Source organism: Pseudophryne corroboree, chromosome 1, assembly GCF_028390025.1.
Source record: "Pseudophryne corroboree isolate aPseCor3 chromosome 1, aPseCor3.hap2, whole genome shotgun sequence".
Lineage (NCBI taxonomy): Eukaryota > Metazoa > Chordata > Amphibia > Anura > Myobatrachidae > Pseudophryne > Pseudophryne corroboree.
This window is the reverse complement of record NC_086444.1, coordinates 1031193682-1031209629: the sequence shown is the minus strand read 5'-3', so window position 1 is coordinate 1031209629 and position 15948 is coordinate 1031193682. Positions and strand designations below refer to the sequence as shown.

The 15948-nt window shown below is 46.4% G+C and overlaps 1 protein-coding gene across 2 annotated transcripts in view; it reads right to left on the bottom strand.

The window, feature by feature from the left end:
* PRIMPOL (primase and DNA directed polymerase) overlaps positions 1-15948 on the bottom strand; it is a 231857-nt gene that overhangs the window by 143850 nt on the left and 72059 nt on the right. For both annotated transcript variants that reach the window (XM_063920714.1, XM_063920715.1), the window contains exons 2-3: positions 9167-9351; positions 8204-8298 (exon numbers count right to left, since the gene is read on the bottom strand). In XM_063920714.1, coding sequence (XP_063776784.1) covers positions 8204-8298; positions 9167-9346 — 275 coding nt within the window. In that variant the 5' untranslated portion in view covers positions 9347-9351. The remainder of the gene's footprint in view (positions 1-8203; positions 8299-9166; positions 9352-15948) is intronic.

Genomic DNA, 15948 nt, shown 5'->3' with positions numbered 1-15948 from the left:
GGATCCAGGTCTGATTGAATCCAGACCTGGCTGAATACCTGAAGACGGCCCCCACCGGTCCGGACTCCCCCGGGGAAGCCCCAGCTTCATGCGGTGGACTTGGTAGCAGCCGGGGAGGACTTCTGGTCCTGTGCACCTGAGGTTGCAGGAATTTTTCTTCCCCGTCCTCTACCTTTTGAGGCGAGGAAAGACGACCCCTTTCCACGCCTGTATTTATTGTAACGAAAGGACTGCATTTGCTGATGTGGTGCCTTCTTCTGTTGTGTGGGAACATAAGGAAGAAAAGAGGACTTACCCGCAGTCGCGGTCGAGACTAGGTCCGCCAGGCCGTCCCCAAACAAGACCGTACCTTTAAAGGGTAGAGCTTCCATAGACCTCTTGGAGTCGGCATCAGCATTCCAGTGATGGATCCACAAGGCCCTCCTGGCAGATATCGACATGGCATTGGTCCTTGATCCCAAGAGACAGACGTCCCTTGCCGCGTCCTTCAGGTAATCTGCAGCGTCCTTAATATAACCAAGAGTTATCAAGAGTATCCCTGTCACTAGCTAAATTCTCCGCCCATTTAGCAATAGCACTACTCACCCATACCGACGCCACAGCAGGTCTGAGCAATGCACCCGTATTAGCGAAAATAGACTTCAGACACGTCTCCAACTTGCGATCCGCCGGATCCTTGAGAGCTGCCGTGTCAGGAGACGGAAGCGCCACCTTCTTAGACAAACGGGATAGAGCTTTATCAACGGTTGGAGATGTCTCCCATTTTTCCCTGTCATCAGAGGGAAAAGGATACGCCATAAAAATCCTCTTGGGAATCTGCCATTTCTTATCCGGCGATTCCCAAGCCTTTTCACAAAGAGTATTCATTTCATGAGAGGGGGGAAACTTTACCTCAGGTTTCTTCCCCTTGAATAAGCAAATCCTTGTTTCCTGCACCGCAGGTTCATCAGAAATGTGCAACACATCCTTTATAGCCACAATCATGTACTGAATACTCTTAACCAAACGTGGATGTAACGCCGCCTCAGTGAAATCGACCTCGGAATCAGAGTCCGTGTCGGTATCCGTATCCCCCACCTGAGTAAAAGGCCTCTTATGGGACCCGGATGGGGTCTGTACCTGAGATAAAGCCTACTCCATAGATTTCTTCCACACCTGGGTCTGTGACTCAGACTTATCTAACCTCTTAGATAAAGAAGCTACATTGGAATTTATTGCAGTAAGGAGTGCTAGTAAATCAGGAGTCGGCTGCGTCGACAGTGCTAGCTCTAGCCCCGCATCCCCACCTCCTATAACCTCCTTTGGTGAATAACATTCAGGTTCCGACATGTCGACATGCAGTACCGACACCCACAAAACCCAGAACCATCCCAGCAAGGTGACAGGCCCACAATTCAGCCCAGAAGAGGAGACAGAGGGAGTATGCCAGCTCACACCCCAGCGCCTGTATTGGGACACAGAAGATTAAGTGTACCCAGCGCTGCCTTATAGTTCACAACTGGTACCCCACGTGGAGGTCCCGGCAGCGTCTCTCCCTCGGTGCTGTGTAGGGAGAAAATGGCGCGCGAGTAAGCCGCGGACTGAAGCTCCGCCCCCTTCCAGGCGGCTTCGGCCCGCCAAATTTTAACATACAAAAAATGCCCGGCGGGGGTCTGTAATAAAGTGCCTCGGCACCTACGATCTTTTGCCGGCTCAGTAACCTCAGTAACATGCCCCCCAGGGCGCCCCCCCCCCCCCCAGCGCCATGCACCCAGTGACAAGCGTTGGTGATGTGTGTGCGGGAGCATGGAGCACAGCGTTACCGCTGTGCTTTACCTTCCGTCACTGAAGTCTTCTGCCGTCTTGAAGTCTTCTGTTCTTCTCATACTCACCCGACTTCTGACTTCTGGCTTCTGTGAGGGGGTGACGGCGTGGCTCCGGGAACAAGCAGCTAGGCGCACCAAGTGATCGAACCCTCTGGAGCTAATGGTGTCCAGTAGCCGAGAAGCAGAGCCTTGAAACTCACAGAAGTAGGTCTGCTTCTCTCCCCTCACTCCCACGCTGCAGGGAGCCTGTAGCCAGCAGGGCTCCCTGAAAATAAAAACAAACAACAAAAAGTATTTTCCTAGAGATCTCAGGAGAGCTCCCCTAGTGTGCATCCAGTCACTCCTGGGCACAAAGTCTAACTGAGGTCTGGAGGAGGGGCATAGAGGGAGGAGCCAGTTCACACCCAGTCTTAAGTCTTTTTAGTGTGCCCAAGCTCCTGCGGATCCCGTCTATACCCCATGGTCCTTTTGGAGTCCCCAGCATCCTCTAGGACGTAAGAGAAATAGGATTTTAATTACCTACCGGTAAATCTTTTTCTTGTAGTCTATAGAGGATACTGGGGTTCCATTTAGTACCATGGGGTATAGATGCGTCCACTAGGAGCCATGGGCACTTTAAGAATGTGATAGTGTCGGTTGGCTCCTCCCTGTATGCCCCTCATACCAGACTCAGTCTAGGAAACTGTGCCCAAGGAGACGGACACACTTTGAGAGAAGGATATAAAAAGGATAGTGGTGTGAACCAGCTCACTCATACAAGAGGAAAGCTATGCTAACCAAACTTGAAACAGGAACAGCAACAGCTGAACCAAACAACAATACTTAACCAGCGCAGGAAGAACGAAGCACCGGGTGGGCGCTCAGTAACCTCTGCAGAATATGAGAAAAGGATTTACAGGTAGGTAATTAAAATCCTATTTTCTCTTACATCCTAGAGCAGAGGTTTCCAAACTGTGTGCCGTGTCTCCCTGGGGTGCCTCGGGACACTTGCAGGGATGCCCTGGGCTGGTGGTCCAGGACCAATTAAAATTATTCATGGTCGATATAATAGGCAAAACCAGTGCTGGTGGCTGCCAGTCATAAAATATGTGGCCAAACAGAAGCAAATCTTGTCCCTCACCACACAACTGACCCTAAGGATGACATATAAACACGATCTACTTAATGTAATATTTATTTCTAAATTTCTCAATAATACATTTTTGGCCTAGGGGTGCCGTGAAAAAAATTCTGATATTCTAGGGCGCCGTGATTCAAAAAAGTTTGGAAACCACTGCCCTAGAGGATACTGGGGTTCCATTTAGTACCATGGGGATGTACCAAAGCTCCCAAACCGGGTGGGAGAGTGCTGAGGTTCCTGCAGAACAGATTGACCAAACTGAAGGTCCTCAGAGGCCAAAGTATCGAACTTGTAGAACTTAGCAAACGTATTCGAACCTAACCAAGTAGCTGCTCGACAGAGCTGTAAAGCAGAGACACCCCGGGCAGCCGCCCAGGAAGAACCCACCGACCTAATCAAGTGGGCCTGTACAGATTTTGGAACCGGCAAACCTGCCGTGGAATAAGCATGCTGGATAGTGAGCCTGATCCAGCGTGCAATAGACTGCTTTGAAGCAGGACACCCAATTTTATTGGGATCATAAAGAACAAACAGCGAGTCCAATTTTCTGTGACGAGCTGTTCGCTTTACATACACCTTCAAAGCCCTCACAACATCCAAAGACTCTGAAGTAGCAGAGGTGTCGGTGACAACCAGAACCACAATAGGATGGTTGATGTGAAACGCAGACACCACTTTAGGAAGAAATTGCTGACGAGTTATGAGTTCAGCTTTGTCCTCATGAAAAACTAAATAGGGGCTTTTGTGAGACAAAGCCCCCTGCTCCGACACACGTCTTGCTGAAGCAAAAGCCAACAGTGTGACGGTCTTCCACGTTCGATATTTTATGTCCACCTCCTGTTCAAATCAGTCCGATAGGAAGAACTGCAGCACCAAATTTAGCTCCCAAGGTGCCGTGGGAGGCACAAAGGGAGGATGGATGTGCAGAACACCTTTCAAGAACGTCTGGACCTCTGTGAGAGAAGCCAATTGTTTCTGAAAGAAAATGGACAAGGCCGATATCTGGACTTTTATGGAGCCCAGACGTAGGTCCGCATCCACACCTCATTGCAGAAAAAGCAGGAAACGTCCCAGATGAAATTCCACCGCAGAATATTTTCTGCTCTCACACCAAGAGACATATTTCTTCCAAATACAGTGGTAATGTTTAGATGTTAGCCCCTTCCTGGCTTGGATCATAGTCAGGATAACCTTATTAGGGATCCCTCTTCCAGCTAGAATCAACCGTTCAACTTCCATGCCGTCAAATGTAGCCGCGGTAAGTACTGATAGACGAACGGGCCCTGTTGTAGAAGATCCTCGCGAAGAGGTAGAGGCCACGGATCTTCGAGGAGCATCTCCAGAAGGTCGGTCTACCAGGCCCTTCTTGGCTAGTCCTGAGCAATGAGTATTGCTTGAACCTTTTCCCTTTTTAGAATTCTTGGGATCAGATGAAATGGAGGAAACACGTACACCATCTGATAGACCCATAGAGTCGTCAGGGCGTCTACCGCCACTGCCTGTGTGTCTCTCGACCTGGAACAATACCGCTTGAGCTTCCTGTTGAGACGAGAGGCCATCATGTCGATTTGTGGATATCCCCGTCGACGCGTTAAGCACCTGAACACTTCCGGGTGAAGGCCCCACTTCCCTGGGTGTAGGTCGCGTCTGCTGAGGAAGTCTGCTTCCCAGTTGTCTACTCCCAGAATGAAGACCGCTGACGACGCCACAGTGTTTTTTTCTGCCCAGAGAACAATTCTTGACACCTCTGACATAGCCGCTCTGCTTTTCGTTCTGCCCTGTCGGTTTATGTATGTCACTGCCGTCACATTGTCCGACTGGACCTGAATGGTCCTATCTTGAAGAAGATATGAGGCCTGCAGAAGGGCATTGTATATGGCCCCGAGTTCCAGAATGTTGATTGGAAAAATTACTTCCTGACTTGACCATTTTCATTGAAACTGCACCCCCTGGGTGACTGCTCCCCAACCTCTGACGCTTGCATCCGTGGTTAACAGAATCCAGTTCTGAATTCCGAACTGCCGACCCTCGACGAGGTAAGAAGTCTGTAGCCACCACAGAAGGGAAATCCTGGCTTTTGGCAACAGACGGATCCTCTGGTGCATGTGAAGATGCGATCCGGACCATCTGTCCAACAGATCGAGCTGGAAGGGGCTTGCGTGAAACCTTTCCGTATTGAAGAGCCTCGTAAGAGGCCACCATTTTCCCCAGAAGGCGAATACACAGATGCACCGATATCCGGGTTGCCTTCAGGACATCCCGAACCATCAATTGGATTACCAATGCCTTTTCCAAAGGAAGGAACACCTGCGACTCCGTGTGCAGTATCATTCCCAGGAATGGAAGCCTCCATGTTGGCTCTAGGTGAGATTTCGGAAGGTTCAGAATCCACCCGTGATCCTGGAGAAGTTTGGTTGAGAGACCAATGCTGTCCAGCAACCTCTCCCTGGACGGCACCTTTATCAGAAGATCGTCCAGGTACGGAATTATATTCACTCCCTGTTTGCGGAGTAGAAACATCATCTCGGCCATCACTTTGGTGAACACCCTCGGTGACGTGGAGAGACCAAATAGCAGGGCCTGGAACTGGTAGTGACAGTCCTGCAGTGCAAACCGTAGATAAGCCTGATGGGCCGGCCAGATCGGAATGTGAAGGTGATCCACCGTCATGATGAAGGCTTTGAGGAGGCAAAGCCTGAGCTTTGTTCCTGAGCACCTGCAGTTGCTGGTTTGCGTGGTTTACCTCTTGCACCTCTGGAGGCCGTAGAAGCACCACTGGATTGCCCTTAAACTTGGCCGTCCGAAAGGACCGTAAATTTGAAGCTGAATAAGCTTTCCTGGCTGGGGGAGCTGCGGAAGGAAGATACGTAGACTTACTCGCAGTAGCTTTGGAGATCCATTTGTCTACTTCATCTCCAAACAAGGCCTCTCCTGTGAATGGTAGGGCTTCCACGCCTTTCCTGGAGTCCACATCCGCAGTCCACTGGCGTAGCCACAAGCCCCTGCGTGCTGACACTGCCATAGCGGTGTTGCGTGCATTAAGCAAGACTATTTCTTTTATGGCTTCCACCATAAAATTTGCAGAGTCCTGTATATGCTGTAGGAGTAAAACATCTCCCCATGACAAGGAATCTAACGCCTCAATTAGGTTACCTGACCATTTAGCAATTACTTTTGTGATTCACGCACATGCAATAGTGGGTCTCTGGGCCACCCCAGCAGCTGTGTACAATGATTTGAGTGTAGTCTCAATTTTACGATCAGCCTTGTTTTTTAGAGAGGCTGCACCAGGGACAGGCAATACAATTTTTCGTGACAGCCTAGAGACTGATGCGTCCATCATCGGTGGATTTTCCCATTTTTTCCTATCCTCCAGAGGAAAAGGAAGAGAGCAACCTTTTAGGGATTTGAAATTTCTTATCAGGATTAACCCACGGTTTTTCAAACAGGGTATTCAAGTCCTTTGATGCAGGAAAAGTGACTGAGGAATTCTTTTTTACATTAAAATAAGATTCCTCACACTCCTCTGACACCTTATCAGGAATTTGCAGAACAACTCTGATAGCCTCTATAAAAGCCTCTATTCCCTGTGACAGAGTTGCACCCCCTCCCCCACCCTCCAAATCCACCTCACCCTCCTCCATGTCTGACCCATTAGCGTCAGAGTCAGACTGCAGGATATGGGCCAGAGACCATTTTTGCTGACAAATGGGAGGGGATTGAGACGCTGGTTTGGGGACAGAGTCTCTATTCATAAACTCATCCACAGTCTGTCTTAAGTGTTGCGTCTCTTTCTCATTGCGGGATAATTTCGTAGGGGAAGGTGCACTGGCCTGAGTATCCAGTAGTGAGTCCCCTGGTGAAGAGGAACACTCTGCTGTACAAGAAACACACTCTTTGCCTGACATAATGTAAATGTGACAGCACACACACACACACACACACACACACACACACACACACACACACACACACACACACACACACACACACGAAAAGGTTAAGCACAATTAACCCACAAAGAGCCCTTCAGGGAGAGACAAAGGTATTTGGAGCCAGCCCCCACCGCACCCTTATCGCTAATGCCAAGCTTAGCCGGGTCGCAGACTAAGTCCCCTGATAGAGGACTTAGTACACTAATAATCGCGCCCCACCTGCTATGACCCCATGGTACCGCTGAGGTCAACTGGAGTCACTCCGGAGGAGCTGCGTGTCCCTGTCAGTCAGCGTCTGTGTCCACTGAAGAGGGAAAATGGCGCTGGTGAGCTGACGGATCCGCTCATAGTAAAGGCCCCGCCCCTTCAATGTTGCGCGGTCTTCCCGCTTTTTTATACTGGCTGAGGTAATCTGGTGCTTAAAATGGAGAGAAAACCATTTTAAGGCTGTTTTTGCCAGTGTTGGTACTGTGTACAGTGTACGGAGACGCAGCTGTGTACTGTCTGGAGATGCATTCCGCCCAGGTTAGAAGCCGTGCATCTCCGTACCTTCATGCCGCCATAATGGCCGGCGCCCTGCTAACCGGGACCCTAGCTTAGTACTCCCCACTATTCATTCTTCTGGCTCTGTTAGGGGTGGTGGCGTGCTGTGGGAATGTACGCTCGCCGTGGTGCGGCTTGCAAATGGTTCCCTCAGGAGCTCAGTGTCCTGTCAGTGGGGAACAGGACTATTAACCCTTCAAGAGGTTGGGCCATTCCCCCCTTAAGTCCCACGAAGTAGGCAGGCTGGTGCCATCCAGTCCTGCCTGAAAATAACATATAAAATAAATGCAGAAAACTCTTCAGGAGCTTCCATAAACATGACCGGCTCCTCCAGGCACATTTTCTAAACCAAGTCTGGTAGGAAGGGCATAGAGGGAGGATCCAGCCAACACTACAAAATTCTTAAAGTGCCCATGGCTCCTTTAAGTGGACCAGTCTATACCCCATGGTATTAAATGGTACCCCAGTATCATCTAGGACGTAAGAGAAAAAATGTAAAGGCATTTTCATCCAGATGTACATCAGCTCAAATGTGTATAGGAATTTCTTCAGAGCACAGTGACAACACACAATAAAGACATTTCAAGGGTGATTTTATAAGCTGTTTTCAGGAATATGTACCACCCATGTAACCGATATCTTGATGACCTAGTACAATTCAAATTATTCTTATTTTGTGACGAATATCTTCAGAGATTGATTATCAGGTTACATTTTGCAGTTGGAATGCAACAATAAATGTGATGTCATAGAAAACAATAAAAGTTTATAGCAGTTAAAACAAAATGCTAAATACGTACATGTAATAATACCAAAACTCAGTGTATGTTGTTACAAGATAAAGTCGTCTTTCCATTTCATCAAGAACAGTTTCCAAGGCAAAAACATGAACGTCCTGTGTAAACCAAAACACAAATATATGATTCCCAATTACTCATTCATTTCAAGAAGTATGAAAAGTAAAAGTTATTGGTAATATTACCGACACATAGGGGGTTATTCAGAGATAAACGCAGATCGCTGCATACGCAATCAGATCTATGTTCATCTCTGCACGTGCTGGGTGCCATCAAAAACACTGGGCAAGGACACCCAGTATGTGATGTGGCTGCAATCTAATTGCAAACGCATCAGATCTAGGAATGACCCCTGGCAGCGCAGCCAGGCGGTAATTTTTTTTTTCTGAGCGGCTGCGTGTGACCTCACACAGCCTTCCTGAAAACAGTCCCGGACCGCCCCCGTTTTCCCACCGCCGCGCCCCGCAACAGCATCGCCTGTCAATCATATTGCGTTTGCATCCATCAGGAAAACTGCGCTGTGGGCCGTGGTTGCGGCCAGGTCTGATGACCCTCACAGTGTAAAGAACCTGTTTAGGTATGTCTGGGTCATTACAAAGTGAATAAAACTGAGTGACTGAGGGGCAGATTTATTAAGCCTGGTGAAGTGATAAAGTGGAAGGTGATAAAGCTCCTAACTGTCATTTTTCAAACCCAGCCTGTGACATGGTAGTTAGGAGCTGATTGGCTGGTGCTTTATCACCATGCAATTTATCACTTCACCAGGCTTAATAAATCTGCCCCTGAGGGTGCAATCTAACTATTGGCACTCCTGAATAATAGACCACAATACCTGGAGTCTCACCACTACTTCCAGGCAATCATATGCCACCAATCTTCTGTAACGGGAGCCAATCCTACCTTGGTTTCATGCCTCTGCTTCTTTAGCATCCACATACATATTAATACAATAACTGAATAACTTACCTCCTTACAGGTTTTGGCAAACTGAAAAGCTGGATCTTGGCGAGGAAACAGCCTCCAGACTGAAGAAGGCTGCCATACCCTGAATAGTTTGGGTAGGTAGGCTGAACTAAGTGGATGTCGTTTATACTGAGATGCCAGCTCCTCAACTTTTTTACATTTCTCAAGCCAGTTTCTCTTCATGCTTCCTGAAAATGTACAGTAAAAATTACAAAGTGGTTCATTGTTCTAATACATACTGTAGACCATTACAGTCATATATATATATATATATATATATATATATATATATATCTATATATTTATATATATATCTATCAAGTTTGACTCTAAAATAAATTGATATAATCTGCCCAACCCCTTGTCTAATAGGCACTAAACTTCTAAGGGGTATATTCACTTAGGATCAGACACATTCCGACATGCATTTGTCGGAATGGATCCGACAACCCCTATTCAATCTCATCTCAATTCGACTTGTGAATGCCAAATTGTTTCCTCACAAATATTTAAAATGCCCGCTCTAATATATACTGCAGACGCCAGGCGCATCTGTAACGAAACGAGATGGACTTGGACTGAGAACCTTTATATTCATCACTCGTTTCTCTCAGTATAATGTACTTTTTAATCCTTGGCCCAGTCTAGGTATATACACCAGAGCCTAGGTGTATCATGTATACTGTTATTTCATGTTATTAGGTATTTATTGTCCTTGCTATTACCTGCAATATGGTATGTATTGGAGATATAAAGACAATTGCCATACTGTGTGACTATAGCAGGACAGGCCATAGTGTGTGACATGAGGAGAGCCAGGCAGCTGTGCTAGTTCATTACCATTTGTATCACATATGTGAGTCCATTGTGTGAGGTGTGATAGGTGTTGCTGGTAATGTAATCAGAACAATGACTGAGTGACTGGTAAGATAGCTAGCTGCCAGCCCAAGTTATGTATCTAGGTCATCAGGTCATCTGGGAGGTAATTAGGTTAGAACTCCCAGAGGATGTACAATGGTTCTCCACAGCACTATACTGGCTGAAATAGCCTTGGGATATCCTGACCCAACCTCCTGAGTAGACTGTTTGGCACCAGAGGGGATCTGCCAGTCAGGTATATAAGGAGAGCAGGTCTCAATGGAAGAGAGTCTATTGTGGTGGATCCTGTGAATCAGACATCAGCAGGAAACACTCTGAGCTGGGCATCGTTGTGCCACCAGAGGAAACCCTACCAAGACAGGGTCAGTGTGAGCCAGTACCCCAGGCTGGGGGACACAGGACTGTCTAGCAAGAGGTAGTGGTAAGGATACAGATTACTTCTATTGCTACTTATGGATGCTGACTGCAAGAGGCTGCTGGAGGATATGTGCTACCAATTACCCTGTAACATGTGACTATTTTATGGTGTTGTGCTGTCATAATAAAGACTTATTTTTTATATATTCTGATCTGCCCGAGTGAATTGAATCCCACAGAGGGTAACCACCATCCCAGTGAAGCGTGGTTTCCTCACAATTGGGGGCAGCAGTGGGATCACTCGGTCCGGTATCACAAGAACCGGGAGGCTGCGAGGAATGCAAGCGTTTGCAGTCCAAGAGCCTTGCAGGGACAGCACAACACGGGAAACACAGCACTCAGAGAAAGCCAGTCAGAGGACTTATAAGAAACGTGAGCCATGAAGAGATACAGCTCCCTAAACCTGAAGCGGATCCAGGAAATATGCCGGGCAAGGAAAATTTCTACTACCCGTGATGACTCCAGGACACAGCTAGTGGGAAAACTACACCAATGGGACATGTCCCTACTCAATGAGGCAATCGGTATGAAAACAGTGGAGGTCCCAGCAATAGAATTCTCTAAAGTTGGGACTCATGTAGCAGAGATTCTGGATGCCAGGCAATCAGGTGTGGACAAGGAGCAACCCCGTATGTTGGTACTGAGTGATGGAGCCATGCTATTTGCAAAACCATCTGAGGTGAGCGTTATTAAGGAAAGGCAGGAGAACTTCCCAGAAGTGGTGGGGGAATGGTCCAAGGAAACTGGGGTGAGTTACTACAGCACCTCACTTCCTGAGGAGCAGACGCCACTGGAGTCCACAGACCTGGCACTACTCTTTCAGGAACAGCCAGTAAAGATTCCTGAGATCGCAGCTACCGTGCAGACCAAACCCACCACAGGCCAGTCAGCAGTGCGCAGTGGAAGCTGTGACTACGATCAGCTTTGCCGAGAGCTGCAGGAAGTTCTGAGTCGGTGGATCTTGAAAAAAGGTCTTGGGTCAGTAAAAGCATGGCTGCCTGACATTTTACTCAACCTTCAGGATTGGGTGGCCAAGTGGAAGCCACAGTCCCAGGAAAAGCCACAAAAGGGGCAGAAGGAAGGCCCAATGCGACCCAGCAACCAAGGACACTTGGGAGAAGTCTGGAAGCGGTGCCATCGATGTGGACATTGGGGACATCTCCGTCGGGAGTGTCCCAGAAAGAGAGGTCAGTTGGATCAATCCCCAACCACAGGTGTTGTTGGCAGGAGCCATGATTGGGAAACCAAACATTACCTCCCTGATGCGCCAGAGGCGAGGGGGGTAAATGCCACTTGCAATGTTATTGTTGGTGAAAAGCAAAGCAACAGGCAAAGGAAGAACTTTCACCACTACACACCAGTGACAACTGGGTATCAGCAACCCATTTTCCCCACCTCCGGACCTCTGAGGGTGAGTAGCCAAGACCATCCTGAGGGGGTGTTAGTCCTAGGGGAGGAGGCTAAGTCTAGACTGCAAGAAGCCCAGTTACTAGATCCAGAACTAGATGGGATGCGGGCAATTGCAGATAGGGCATATGAGACCGGGATGCCAGAGGAATGTGTTTGGATGGATGGATTACTGCATACCGTGTCCAGTCCAAATCATAAGTACAGGCTGGTAGTCCCACCCGAATATCGGGGTCTATTCCTAGCTCAGGCCCATAGGGCAGGTACCAGTCACTGGGGAAAACGAAGAACAAGAGCCCGGCTCAGGCAGCATTTCATGTGGTTAGGTTTAGCAAGGGATGTAGATCGCTACATAGCCAACTGTGCAGATTGCCAGAATAAGTTACAGCACGGCTGCATCAGTGACAGTCAGACACAGGAGGAGGGTAGGCAGCATAGACAGCAAGACATTGAGGACTGTGTGCTATCACTGTCAGTAGTCCCTGGGGGAAGTAAAGAGCAGCAGGAATCCTGCAGGCAGTCAGTCCATAAGCGGGCGCAGACTGGGGAAATAAGTAACCCCAGGACAGATAGGAACTGGGGGAGGTGGAGGCGCAGCCAGGCAGGGCCCCAGGCAACCAAGGAAAGGCAGTGGGTAGGTCACTCAGACAGTAGGGCTCAGACTAGCTACTGGAGAAGGAGACAGAGACTTCCTTCAGAGGTTCGGGGAACTGACTGGTGCTGGTGGTTACAAGAGAACAACATGGGACAACAAGTAAACGCTGGAAGTGGTGCACAGACCAGCAGGAATTGTTTCAACATGCGGAGGTCAACATACAACCTGCAGTAGTGTCTGCAGAAGAGACTGGGGCTCAAGTTTAAAAAGTGGGGGAGGTATATGTAACGAAACGAGATGGACTTGGACTGAGAACCTTTATATTCATCACTCGTTTCTCTCAGTATAATGTACTTTTTAATCCTTGGCCCAGTCTAGGTATATACACCAGAGCCTAGGTGTATCATGTATACTGTTATTTCATGTTATTAGGAATTTATTGTCCTTGCTATTACCTGCAATATGGTATGTATTGGAGATATAAAGACAATTGCCATACTGTGTGACTATAGCAGGACAGGCCATAGTGTGTGACATGAGGAGAGCCAGGCAGCTGTGCTAGTTTATTACCATTTGTATCACATATGTGAGTCCATTGTGTGAGGTGTGATAGGTGTTGCTGGTAATGTAATCAGAACAATGACTGAGTGACTGGTAAGATAGCTAGCTGCCAGCCCAAGTTATGTATCTAGGTCATCAGGTCATCTGGGAGGTAATTAGGTTAGAACTCCCAGAGGATGTACAATGGTTCTCCACAGCACTATACTGGCTGAAATAGCCTTGGGATATCCTGACCCAACCTCCTGAGTAGACTGTTTGGCACCAGAGGGGATCTGCCAGTCAGGTATATAAGGAGAGCAGGTCTCAATGGAAGAGAGTCTATTGTGGTGGATCCTGTGAATCAGACATCAGCAGGAAACACTCTGAGCTGGGCATCGTTGTGCCACCAGAGGAAACCCTACCAAGACAGGGTCAGTGTGAGCCAGTACCCCAGGCTGGGGGACACAGGACTGTCTAGCAAGAGGTAGTGGTAAGGATACAGATTACTTCTATTGCTACTTATGGATGCTGACTGCAAGAGGCTGCTGGAGGATATGTGCTACCAATTACCCTGTAACATGTGACTATTTTATGGTGTTGTGCTGTCATAATAAAGACTTATTTTTTATATATTCTGATCTGCCCGAGTGAATTGAATCCCACAGAGGGTAACCACCATCCCAGTGAAGCGTGGTTTCCTCACAGCATCTTCTTACCATATACAATAAACGTGCGCTGTACATCGCAAAACACTGCATCCCATAAGAGAAAACAATACACCCACACATTATCTGAGTTCCAAAGCTCATTGATGTATATATTTGTTATTAAAAAGGATATGGATTCAATATATACAGGTTGCGTATCCCTTATCCAAAATGCTTGGGACCAGAGGTATTTTGGATATCGGATTTTTCCGTATTTTGGAATAATTGCATACCATAATGAGATATCATGGTGATGGGACCATAGTCTAAGCACAGAAAGTATTTATGTTGCATATACACCTTATACACACAGCCTGAGGGTCATTTAATACAATATTTTTAATAACTTTGTGTATTAAACAGTTTGTGTACATTGAGCCATCAAAAAACAAAGATTTCACTATCTCACTCTCACTCAAAAAAGTCCGTATTTCGGAATATTCCGTATTTCGGAATATTTGGATATGGGATACTCAACCTGTATTACAATGTACAGTATACCTATAATTACATAATTACAACTCACACAGTAAGCAGTTAAAACATACAGTTACAGTTACATACAGTTACATACAGTTAAATACAAACAGTTACAGGCCAGCATACAATACCATTATCCTTAAGTTATATAAATTCGTCTTTCCATATCACTCTCTCTCTCTCTCTCTCTCTGTGTAAAATCATGCAGGAACTGATCTGCCAGCAACTCCTTCATCCTCTGGTACCAAATAGCAACTGACTTCCTGTGTGATCAGCAATGTGTTATCTAGTTTGGGGGAGGGAACTTACTCATTCATGATGAGTCACTAGTCTCTTTGTATATGCTAAACAGGTTCAGCCTTGGTCAAAGGGGCTGGCCTGAGCTTCCTGTCCACTACCTGTTTGGAATATCTATTGTTCTAATAAAAGTGATTTTAGCTTTTATACATTTAATCATAATTATTTGTTGCAATGTCCTACAACTTAATAACAAGTATCAAATGAATCTACACATTAATCTGCTTGCTTTAATACCAAATATGACAGGTGTATCTGGTTTTGTTCAAATAATACACATACATGACATTACTTCATTCTATAATTTTAAATCATCATGATGTCTGGCGCTTGATATTATTATAGTTATGTACTGTATGAAATAAGTGTCGAATCCATCTCTGTGGCATGTCCGTGTAAATGCGTGTGTTACCATATATTGCTGTGCACGCTGCGCGTATTTGCAAGTATAGCGACTCATAATGTGTGTAGTTTGTATGTTCTTTTTATGTAATATTTTTGACTTCGACAGACTTTAAAAAAGTCGAATTGAGATGAGGGACCTGAGAGGTAGGAGAGGGGGGAGACCAGCAGGGACAGCCGCGGGCAGACGGAGGAGAGCAGCGCTGCAGAAGGATGTCTCACAGCCGCCAGACCTCACGGCAGTGTCCGTATGGTAGTGGGGGTTTGTGGGAACTGTGCTTACACCTGGTGGTTATAGGGAGCAGCTGCTGTGGAGAGGGATAAGGTTACCTCAAGCCTTAAAGTGTACTATGGTTAAGAATATGTTTCTCCTAGCGCTTATTCGATATAAAACATAAGGCTGTTAATAGTTCAAAATAAAACCAATTTTATTCTCTTAAAAAATGCAAATATTTCTGGTAGAATAACGTATAAGATCGTAATATTTTATACCGGTATAGGATATGACAAACAATCAATTTGTGCAAATAAGCAATAAGTCAGAGTTTAGAATAAAGTGAGTGTAGTTGGGATAGAATAAGATAAAGAATAGCAGAAGATATATAAATAATAATTATTAAAAAAAAAAAATATATATATATATATATATAAAAAAAAATATATAAATGATGGTGTGTGGGTAGATACGCTAGAGTGCGTTTTACTCTCTCACATCTTGACAACGGGGTTAGATACCCCGAAACGTTGATGTTCTCTGCTATGTATTTTTAATACATCTTCATACTAATACAAGACCCTGAGTGCCGCAGTCTTCTTTCGCTGAAGGCACCGGGGCGTTATATTCAGAGGAGGAGTGCCGGGCCATACATGATCTATCTATCTATATATATATCTATATATATATATATATATATAAAAAATATATAAATGATGGTGTGTGGGTAGATACGCTAGAGTGCGTTTTACTCTACCCACCAACAATTTTATGATAAAAGTTGATCCCAGTATTACTGTAGTAGCAGGATTTTTTGTTTATCTGTGTATTTCTACTAATACTAGCT